The 12,083-nt window shown below is 37.3% G+C and overlaps 1 protein-coding gene across 2 annotated transcripts in view; it reads right to left on the bottom strand.

Moving 5' to 3' along the window:
- Nucleotides 1–4,869: 4,869 nt before the first annotated feature.
- Nucleotides 4,870–12,083, bottom strand: part of LOC116700253 (androgen receptor) — a gene marked incomplete at its 5' end in the record, with an annotated part of 20,984 nt that continues 13,770 nt past the window's right edge. For both annotated transcript variants that reach the window (XM_032533290.1, XM_032533291.1), the window contains 4 exon segments: nucleotides 4,870–5,456; nucleotides 6,385–6,536; nucleotides 6,648–6,778; nucleotides 10,577–10,721. In XM_032533290.1, the coding sequence (XP_032389181.1) occupies nucleotides 5,298–5,456; nucleotides 6,385–6,536; nucleotides 6,648–6,778; nucleotides 10,577–10,721 (587 nt within the window). In that variant the 3' untranslated portion in view covers nucleotides 4,870–5,297.

Genomic DNA, 12,083 nt, shown 5'->3' with positions numbered 1-12,083 from the left:
GTCCCAGGATTAGTAAAGTGAGACAGATTTATTCTGCGGGATCATGGCAATCCAATTCAATAGTTGTTGTTCAGTCAGGACCAAAGTAATGGATCCATTGGCATTGCCATCCCTAGAGCCATGCTGCTAGCATGCCTAATAATAAAAACAAATCTTTCCCTTTTTCTAAGTAAAGAAAATGCAATAGATTTCTTTACTTACAAGTTTTTCAATGTCTCTCATTGTCTCCCTCCAGTCCATCCCCTGTGGTGTTGAATACTTGAAGAAACCTCATAGAGCCATCTGACTATGACAGCGTTCTTTTCTAAAAGCCCAACCGTACTGCCTTTGAGGAACATAATGAGTCATGCATCATGATTCCATGAGGTTTGACCTTTATTCACTTTTAAATATCCCCTAACCCTCAACAGGAAATTGGCTATATATATATATTTTGAAGTAAAAAGATATTTTCAACATGCAACTTAACAACAGTTCCGACAGTAGCATTATGCACTCAGTGGTTTAGTATAACCTCCATCTGTTTTATGAACCTGTTTGCAGTTGGACATTAATGTTTTTGGCATCCACTCCTCCAGCCACATTCCAACCTTTACAAACTCCTCGCCTTTATTTGACATTTAAAGCTATAATGTGTAGTGTCTGTCGCGGCGATGAGGAATTCTAAGTAATGACAACAACACTGACGGCTGGACTACATACAAGCCTTCTGTGATTGCGCGCTCGCCCCCAACTTATCGTGGGCAAGTCAGCAGACGCCACAATCTTCTGAACATAGCCAAACTGAGAAATACAGGGAGAGTTTTGTGGAGCTGATCGTCTTTGTGAGCTTTGTAGCAATTTATTTGGCAATGGCTTAAATGTAACTGACGATCATTAATATTGAAAGCTTTAAATCTACCAAGATATTTCTAACTACTGAGTTGGACTTGGTGGTTGACTGACCTACATCGAGGACTGGTGGAAATTCCCTTGCCAACTTTGTGCCAATTCATATGACCTTGAGCTTCAGTAAATTAATATGCAGCCAAATCCGAGGCTCTTAAATATGGGAGCATGCGCACAAGAACAAATTAATGTGTTTTGACTTCAGCTACGCATTGTTTAGTGGATGTCCAAGTTGAATTAACATGTATTTAGCGTATTTCACTGCTTTACTTTGGAAATTCACCATGTATCATCTGAAACTGGTTAAATATTTGTTCTACTTTTTAGTTAACGGCATCATGCTTACTAGCTTTTTGTTCTGTGACAATTTTTGTGTTATTAATGTCACTGTCTTTTCCATGTTTCATTTCCCTCTTGCCTAGCTTTCATGCAGTTTATGCAAGCTAGCATCCAAACAAATAAAATTAAGATTTGAGTCGTTCCCAGCATATCTTTTAATTTAAAGATGACACAACCATTTGGATTTGGAGTCAAAATGCTGAAATGCCATCTCCGTTACTTTATAAATTGTACCTTGTTCAATTACTTCAAACAAAGTAGTCAGAATTATTTTAATTACCTTTAAAAGATGATGCAGCTTAACTTCTTTCAAAACACACATTAAAAAACACAAGTCACAAAATGTATAAATCATACAAGAGATGACTTTAAAAGTCAAGTATTGGGACACCAAAACAGACATTAAACTAATCAATATATACAGTTACTGTAGCATGTACAAAGAACCAGGTTAATTATGCAGTACATTGGGCACATACCAGCTTTTGTCCATTGACATAATACAAACACTGTAGCCTACTGTGATTAAATCATACTAGTATTAAAAATGTACATGGCAACTAAGTGGCTCATAAAGGTGTGTGGCCACTGGCACTGGCAGTACCTTCAAACTCCCCATGTGAAATGCATAATAACGCTAAAGAAGCATAAAACAAACATATTTAAAACCAGATTTAATTTGAAGGATAAACAGTCTTATAATATAGTGCAATCAGGAAAAGGAAGAAGGCTCAATAAATATCCATGTCTGAATTTTTTGATGTGACAAGAAATTAAACATTATGTGCGTACTGAAAATACTGATACTCTAAATCATAGTACTGTTATTTAACATGCTAAAATATGGATTCTTATCATGTTGAATTAAACTTAAGTGTGGTTTCAACTTTACATTGAGCTGCTGCTTTCTCAAATGACAGCAGACACATTTATCCCAGTGTCAGGGTGGGCTATGATTAGCTGTTGTGGTGGGGTCAAGTCTCATGGATCACCAGCTTGAATTTTCTTCCCAATTTCGGTTCACACAGCAAATATTGTATAAAAAGTCACAATGGAGACATGAAAACATTCATTTCTGCAAATGAAGTAAAGTACTCTAAACACTCAATTGAACTTGAATGAATATATCAGTTACAAAACACTGTGAAACTGACTGTTATAGTCAACGTATCACTGTACAACAAAATGGTATCTGACAGATGTCCCATGCATTGAGTAATGATGACGCTGTCAGTCAGTATAGAATATACATGTACTTGGAGAGATACATGGATGCCCATGCATTGCTTTGGGTAAAGCTAAAAATGATGCATACAGTTACACAAAAACATGATGCATGCATCTACAAATGTTGAATTGTTTAAAAAGTGTTGAATTTACAGAGTTATAAAACATTGTTGCAGAAGGAAGTCTACCACAGAAGTGAATTTAAAGTTTGGTTTGTGTTGGATTTTCATAAACACGTTGATCTGCTACACTTGTGGTTCATATAGATTTCAATGTAATCTAAACTCTGCATTAAGTAGACCAAGCTGTATGTACAAAGTGCCTTAGGTTTCACCACTTTGGTTTATGTTTTTTAAATAAAATACAAAAACTGTTCAATGTATTCAACCCTATAAATGAATACTTTTCAACAGTTTTACTCAAGTGTCTTTGATCAGTTATCTTCAAGGCATCCACAGATTTTCTTTCTTGGTTTTTATCTCAGAGGTTTGGCAGGGCCAGTCAAGGACTTTTACATTCTTCATCTGAAGCCCTTCCAGTTATAAGTTGGCCGCAAGTTTCTATTTGTTGTCCTGTTGTAACATTACTGCCCTAATCTAAGATTGCTGGCACTTTGAATCAAGTTCTGAGTCAGTGCTTGTCTGTATTTGGTGCCATGCACTCTTCCTCGTGTCCCTAGGAGACTCCCAGTTCCTGCTGCTACAACAGCACGATGCTGTCAACATCATGTTCTCTATCAGGGATAGCGCTATGTGTAGTTTTATCAGAGTCTTTTGCTTAAAGCTTGTAATTTATCACATGCCTATGTTTAGCCTTTATATATTTTTATAGTCAAGGCAAAAAAATATCTAAAGGGGATTTTGAAACTTTTTGATGGCCCTATATGTAAACATACATAGTTTGGCATGCACAGAAGGGCATGGTGTGATACATTTTCCGTATGAGTATTAAGTTGCCAATAGTTTTGTAGCTGTGCTTTGGAGAAATAAATCTTCCTAAAAAACTATCAGTCAATGCTTCTCCAATTTCAACTGCTTTCTACATATTTATAAGTTAGTGTTTTTAAATGAGTAACATTAAGAAAACAGATCTACACATTTGCTGCCAATGTGAGGAGAAAGGTTTCAAGTGCAGAAAGACAATAAGCATGCAGTGTGTTCTAGAGCTGTCTGCATTGTGCTGCATTGGCTCAGTCAAACAAGGGCAATGTACCAATTACAGTATACAGTATAACTCAGGTTGTTTCTTTCATGTAGTTAAAATGTTACACTATGCTGTATTTGATAAGAATTGTATTACTGATTATATATAGTATTTGATTTCAGAAGTAGTCAAGAGTGAATAGTGATGACCAGGTTTATGCTTAAACTACACAATGTGAGTTTTGGTTGTATGGCTGCTGCCAGACAAAACCCCTGTCCTACGACTTGATATGACCTGTTATCTTGGACAAGATGACAGGTCATATCAAGTGCTTTTCCATACGTCTTTGACTTTACTGTGAATTTAATCTTCAATAATTATGATTTTAAGTGAATACTGGATGAACGCAGTTTTTTTGTCTGCCAGATAAAAACAAATATATTACCACTGCTTTCAGTTACTCTCAGAACCACTTCAGTTGTAAATAAATACAAGTAAATACAGCTGGGAGGTGGCCAGGTTGGACCAGTGGTGGAGCAGGCGCACATGTACTACGGGCATTTGAGAGGCATGTGAGCCCATAGGTGGTAGTAACTGATGTAATCAAGCATTACATATTTGGATTTCCATATCAGTAAGTAGTACTCTACTTTACTAATTTCACTATTTAGTTTATATTAAGACATCAAATGTCCACACAGTAGACCTTGTGGGTAAAAGGATAATCTGCAGATTTTAATAAAGCTCTGTGTCATCTTTGTGTGGGCAGTGTTTAGATGATTGGCGTTTGGCTTTCCTCCATGGCACCAGTGTATATTTTAGGTTCACTGTACACAAAGTATGATGTAGCACATCAAATTTGTGTTTTACAGTTTGAATACTTGTCTACTATATCTACAGTGATTGTCGCAGCAATGAATCTTGCCCATTTGGTAGTCTATTTTTTCTCCCATGTCATATCTGTCAGCACACAAACTAAATACACAGGGTCACAAGGGACAGGTGACACTAGGGATGAGGAACAGGGGAAACAAATCCGGTTGAGGCAGGCAATCACGAAAGGCGGGAAAACACGAGGCAGGAAGTAAAACAAGACATGACTAGGGAGAAAAAACAGACTACCAAAATAAAACAGGAAACAGAACAAACACAATCATGACACATTTCTGATTTTAAGGCACGTAAGCACTTAAATGCCTCCCAAGTTGTATTTATCACTCTTAAAAAGTAAGAACTGTTATAGGTGCACCTGAAGGCAGCCCTTAGAAAAACAGTTTTTGGTAAAAAGTATTTGTTTATTTCTGTGATCCAATTCTCATCTGCTCTTTGGGCCATATCTTGGTTGTTTTTTTTTGTATTTATTTTCCTTGTCAAGTGTATGTATAATCAAGGTCACATGCAAAACCTGCTGCTACCTTTAGGTTGTGTAATCATGACTTACTGCATATGTAAAGTAGTGTCTCTGCTTCGGCTGAAAACCCAAACTCTCCACTCAGAAATAGCAGAGCTGTCAACAGGTGATGCCTTGCAGCACTTTAGCAGTTCTGAACAATCTCCATTATGGCTAAAAGGATCAAAAAAACTTGAAAAACAAAATAATTGTTACAGGTCAGACTGAATATGTGGAGAAACAGTACCTTCATTAAAGTTTACGGAGGCAGCAAAGATGAGTCACTTGTTGATAAATAAAAAAAAATTGTCTACTCATGAAACAAAATCGGTTTAGCCAAACCTGACAGCATCTTTGGTACATGTACTGAGATTATTTCTCCGATCATCTCTGGAAAGCTGACCTTCGTGGGGAGCGACTGAGCCTGGACAAAAAGGTCAAATGTAAACTGATGGAGCTTCTTTACTGTCTGAAACAGAAGAAATACAAATTAATGTCATAGTTTGAATACAACATACTACAAGCTGTGCTGTGATAATAACTCAGGAAACATGATTTATGAAAATATCTGGTACACACAGCTATTGTAAGAATTTGAAGATGGGAAAGCTCTGAATCACAGTTATTTTTTTCCTCTCCATGATTACGTGACTAAGAAAATAAACAAATAATAAAAACCATGTACTGGGAACTGGTGCTTTTGCGTGATCTTGACTCTTGACTTTGTTTTGCAAGATTTATTTGCAAGATATTGACTTTGACATTGAGGAAAATTAATTAATTAATTAAAATTAAAAAAACATGGGACAGACACTTTTGCAAGATCTTGACTTTTTTTCATTTTCTTTCCTCCATGAAAGTTGAGATCTCGAGTTTGAAAGTCGAGATCTCGACTTTCACATAGGAAGAAAAAAAAAAACTAAGACAAAAAATTACAGCTACATTTTTTCTTCTTCTTTTTTTTCATAAAATTTGAGATCTTGAGTTTAGAGTTTGTCCCCAGCATATGTTTTTTTCCCCCTCCATGTCACCTCTGGGGCTCTGTATTTCTACCCTTAAGTACAGTTTTTAGATTTTAAGGTCAGATTGTGACCTTAAAATCAGATTGGTCAGATCTGCTTGTATGAGCTTGAATGCTGCTTTTTTCTGTGTGCTATTAAAAAAAGAAAGCATCCCCTGTGATTGCATTGCATGCATTCCCAAGAAATTCTTTAGGTAAATTAGTAGAATTCTTCTTCTTTTAGTGTTTTCCCTGCTTGTCTAAGTCAGTCAAATGCATCCACATGTTCAGATGTCTTCAGCTTTCACAAACTCCATATCTCCATAAACTCCATAAGGAATATATGTGTACCTGTAACAACAGTTATCTCAAAATCATTAGAAACTGTGTATCTCACCATCTGGAGAGAGTCCAAGAGTCGGGTGAGCTTGTAGAACCTCTGAGGACAGTTGGTCGCCATACGATGGTTAATGAGGCGATCGAGTTCGTTGATGTAAGTGTGACGCAACTCATCGAAGCACTCCTGACTTTTGAGACCCTCGACGGGAACTGATGAAATCAGAAAAAAACTGTTTTGAACCACATGCATTTCCACTTATGGAATGAAGTAAAACAATTAGTTCTGACATTTTGATGCTCAGCACACAAGACAGTACTTACTAATGCTGAAGAGGAGCAAGGCCTTCATGCAGAGGAACTCTTCCTGAGTAATCTGCAGCAGCAGGAACTCCTGTGAAAGATGTCTCATCCGTATGCAGTGCTCGTACATGGAGGAAATGTGCATCCGATGTCTGCAGATGTAAAAAGGTCAGGATCAGAAATGATGGAAATGTTCAAATCACAATAGGGCAAGGAACAAATTGCTTTACACCTTGGGCATTTATTCTGTAATGAATAGCTGCTGAAGAGGAAAGAATGTCAGAGGTTAGATCCATATCTAATAATGGTGTAATGGGGACATTGGCAGTGAATTATTATTATAACAATACAAATGTCTGCTATGTGATCTTTGACACCTGCAGTACGATGTTTAGAATATTTCCTTTACATCACACTGATCTCTTCCTTTATAATTGGCTATAAAGTTCAGAAAAAATGTTTTAGTCATTTCTAATGTAATATTATAAGAGGTGATTGGATATTTCATGTTCATCATGCCTGAAAAATCTTTAGTTCTTTTAACAAGCATGGGAGAAGACGAGTGGGAGAGCAGGCGCCGTGAACAAAGTTTGCCATCTCTATTCAGTCTGATGAAACAGTTCTGCCTTTTATGAATTATGAAAATGATTAAAGAGAAAGTTTGTATCGTATTCTTGTGCTGTGAAGATAGAAATGAAATAGAGCTAAATAGAGTGGAATGTTTCCCATTTCTCCGAAAAACAAATACAGTTTCACATATGGGGTCGTATAAATGAAAAAAGTACAAAGTCCAGTGTATTATCCAATTGTTGCAACATTTCTGTAAACCAGAGATCTGTATGCCTGATGTGATTGTGGTGTTTTTTTTAAGGTGAGGTATATAAGTACACCAGCACTTTAAGTTCAATGAAAAGACCCAACAATCTTTCAATCACTCCTTAATTTGGTCTTCAATTACGATGACTGTGTCTGGGTTTTTGCCCCTCTTAAAGGATAGTCTTGGCTTGGCAGGAGACGGGAAGCAGCAAATTTAAAAGATGACAAGGAGCACTACAGTCCATTAACATTTTATGCTCAAATTTCTTTCAAATAGCTTAAATTATCTACCTTTCAAAATTATCCACATGCCCTAATTCATTTCTCAAAATCTGAACTACTGATCCACCACACCTTGAAAAGCAGCTGAATAAATCGACTTCTATCCTGATATGAAACTTTTTCTCTTCTTTAGTTTCCAGAAGGTAGGTTTTGACTCAAGCAAAGGTTATGGAAAATCAAAAGAAAACTACATTTTCCCTGTAATTTTAACTATAATTATTGAAACTTTCGACTTGAATCTTTTTGGGATTCCCTAATGTTTCCTACCTGCTCTAAGCCCAGTGCTAACACACATGCATTTTCTATCAGCTGTAAAAAAGAAAAACACCTTTTGTGACATCATTAAAGTAAGTGTGGCCAGAAGTGTGAGCCAAGGGAAGTTTGTATTTTGGTGGTGGAGCATTGGATATTCCACATGCCTTTGCTGTGGGGGATCTGGGTTAGATTCCCACTGCTGTACATCAACCAATGTGTCCCTGAGCAAGACACTTAACTCCTAGCTGCTCCAGAGGCGTGTGGCCCTTGACATATATAGCAAGTTTAAGTTGCTTTGAATAAAAGTGTCAGCTAAATGACATGTAATGGAATATGTTCAAAGCAGATTTCTGATCCAGTCAGTCAGTGTACACTTTTTCAAATTTACATAAGACTTACAATAGAATAAGCTTTATTGTCCAGCCGAGGCTGGAAAATTCACTTTGGTTTCCCCCAAGAAAATATGAATGCAAAACATGTCTTCAAGATAAAACAGATAAATATAAAAAATCTCTCAATTTTACAGTGGGTGTAGTTTGTTTACCACATTTATTGCATTTGGGATAAAAGAACCCTTCTTGGAATAAAAGAATCCCAATCAAAATAATGTGTTCTGCTACTCAGTCCGGTGCCGCATTCAGCAACACAGCCAACTGTGAGAGAGCTGCTTCATGGAGAGCAGGCCAAATCGTTAAAGGGGAAATTCACAGAATTCTCACTCACCTCATCACAGACAGTATTATTCATTCAGCCTGTGGCTGTGAAGGGAGCTTTCCAAAGTCTGACAAAATGCCATAGTGATGTTATCAGTGTTATCAAGGATTGGGGGACTATATTTGTCTTGCAGAAAACCTGATTTGCAAACTGGTGGTAGGTAGGAGTTTGATTACTATATGCAAAAAGGGTTTAACTGAATACACTATTTAGTTGACTTAGTTGAAATGTAGGATTCAGTTTTTTGGCTACTTGAGGTTAAAGCTATAGTGTGTAGTTTCTGTCTCCCCCATGAAGAATTCTAAGTCATGACAACACCACTGTTGTTGCAACCACATGACACAAGCCTTCTACCCCACCCCTCCTCCATGCAGCTGCTAGTAGAAATTGCATCAAACTATAGCTGTTACTGATTGCTGCAGGAATGAACCTGAATCTGCTCAATGTGCTCGCTCCATGATGTTGTATTAAATGTTGATGCTACCTGACTAGACTGGACTGACACATTTGTTGAAAGCTTTGCTTCTATTTTGCATTATGATAATGATGTTACATTCAAGGAGCGTAAAAACAGCAAAAAGGTCAACAACACAAAACACTAATGGACCTCCCTCATTTATTCAGTAAAACAGTTTAGATGGTAAAGTTTAGTGGACCGTACTTTTCTATGCTGTAACATGGGCTTTTGTAGTCCACTTATGAATAGGGCCATCAATGTGAGATACAATTAACTATTCAAGCCATTAGTTCATTCTCAAATTTCCTGACACTTGACACATGGTTAATTTGAACAACTACCCTTTTAAAGCTCCATTTATTTAGTGAAAGTTCGCAGAGCCACACTCAGTCACGCACACAGTTACACAATCTGAACTGGGAACCGCCTTTCAAATGAGCAGTTTAGGTTTGGTTGCCATTTAATTCCCTGCCCAGATTTATCCTGACAGTTAAAGAAGGAGCCAGCAACATTCCAGTTAGGCTTCTAAAATTCTTATTTCTGGGTTTCCTGCCCAGCAAATTCCACAGAGATCCTACAATATATTGTTACTGTAGCTTGCATCAAAAAAAAGAATATAGCAGGTGGTAAAATAAACTAAAGAGATACATTTTCTCTAAATGTGACAGACCTATCCACCTGTTCTATCGTTGAAGACTTGCATCTGGAAAATGACATCTATCATGAAGGATTTTGCACAATTGGACCCATTACAACTAAATTTGATATGCAGCATGGACATGATAACACGGGTTTGGCTTTTCAAAAACTGGTCATAATCATACACCTATTATTGTACTCAATTCATATATATTATCATAATAAAAGCTTGCTATAAGCAGTATTTATCAGCACCAAACTTCCAAAAGACGCATGCATTTGCTTGGTTACGGTAGATGAAGTGCAGCACATAAATTACACATAAAAATTCATGCATTGGGGTAGAGCTAAAATAATGGTGCTGTTATACATTATACTTTTCTAAAAATATAATGTCTTATACATTCTTTGTACTGTATATCATCAGTTTACATGAAATACTCATTGATTTATAAATAAACTTACATTTTCTACTTCCCCAAATCTATAACAGTAAACATGTGACAGAACTAAACAAGAATATTCCTCACTAACACTGCTAACCACTGCTGTCTGTCATGGATAATATTCAAAACGGAATCACCAGTGTGCAGGAGCAGGAACACAAATGAGAGAATGAGGGTGAGAGAAAGAGATGAAAGAGAAAAAACGGATGTCTGTATTATTTACGACAGCGCCAGCTTACTCACTGGTAGCCTCTACATATATAATGAGGAGCACAGCATGTTGGTCACCCCCTGATGAAATCATTTTGGAGAACATAATTAAATTCAAGAGTTGTACATACTCATTGAACACTAGATCTGGGGCGAAGTAAAGCATCCTGCCCTTGACGTTCTTATAGGACCTCCATCCCAGGGCAAACACCATCACCCCCATCCATGAGTGTTGAATAACGGTCATTTGGTCGTCCATATGGAGATTTCTAAAACCTAAAGACAAAGAATCAGCATCAGTAAACAGAACACTATCTGTCTTATGTTGTAGTAACAGAACCATAAAATTGTGTACAGTAACAGTACATTTACATTAAAGCAGTGGTTCCTAAACTGGGGGGAGCAGGGATGGGGGGCCAACCACATTATGCCTCATTGACTATCCCTTCACAAAATAACAGCTGATTGTTGCGCCCCCCCCCCCCCCCCCCCCCCCCCCCCCCCCTCTCTCTCTTTCAAACACACACACACGCGCACACACACACACACACACACACACACACACACACACAAACAGCTGATCTGAATTTTAATTTAAAGGGCCTCTATTGGCATGTGAAACCCATGTTTACATTGTCAAAGCAAGTATTGAATAAAAAAAATTAAAATTATACACTATCATAAAGTTGAATATTTACTGTATGGCTTACATATCTCACTCTTCTTCTAAAATACTTTTTTTTTTAAACAACATTTTTAAGTATAATTGGTCAGACTGCGAATCTAAAGGAAAGCTGTGAAATTGAAGACTAAACAGCACTCTAAGGAAGTTAGAGATAAAGTAATAGACATGCACGAATTAGGAGAATGCTACAAAATAATATCAAATGACTTGGATATCACAGTGAGCACTGTTGAATCAACAGCCAAGAAATGGAAGCATACCACACAGGCACTGCCTAGCAAAACTTAGCGTCCAAGCAAGAAGGAGACTTGTGAGGGAAGCCATCAACAACCCAACAATCATTTTGAAGGAGCTACAGTGTTCAGTGACTGAGAGTAAAGTGATGGTGCACCACTCAACCGTCACTATCAGTTTGTATAAAGCTGGCCTGTGTGGGAGGTTGGCTAGAAAGAAATCATTTAAAAAGAAAAATTAAAAAAAAAGAAAAAAACCTTTTTAAAGAATGTCTGGAGTTTGCCAGATACTACAAGGGACCCTGCTTCAGTCTGCTGAAAAACTGAAGTTTGGGAGAAAGTTCACCTTTCAGTAGAGAGCAAAAGGCTAAAGCAACACAGGAGTGGTCAAACAACAAAAAAGGTAAATGTTCTGCAATGGTCCAGATCTTAAACTGATCGAGAATCTTTGGCGCTTGTAATATCTAATGATTTGTAACCTGAATCCGGTTCTGTTCAAATTAAACACTGTGGATGCAAGGGGGTTTACACTGTATTTTGGTCATGAGTTGGAGTGAACTTTGGAAGGGATAATTGAGCTAAAAAGTAATCTTTGGTTTGCCCCGTAGCATATCCTATATGTTATCTAACGTGTAACCTAAACATATCCTATATAAAGTATGTCTAGTGTATTGAAAGCTAGAGTGTGTTCGTTGGGTTACCACTCTCCAAGCTTCTGCA

The sequence above is a fragment of the Etheostoma spectabile genome, chromosome 13 (assembly GCF_008692095.1).
Source record: "Etheostoma spectabile isolate EspeVRDwgs_2016 chromosome 13, UIUC_Espe_1.0, whole genome shotgun sequence".
NCBI classification, from domain to species: Eukaryota; Metazoa; Chordata; class Actinopteri; order Perciformes; family Percidae; genus Etheostoma; species Etheostoma spectabile.
Note: the sequence above shows the minus strand (reverse complement) of the source record. Positions and strands in the feature narration are given on the sequence as shown.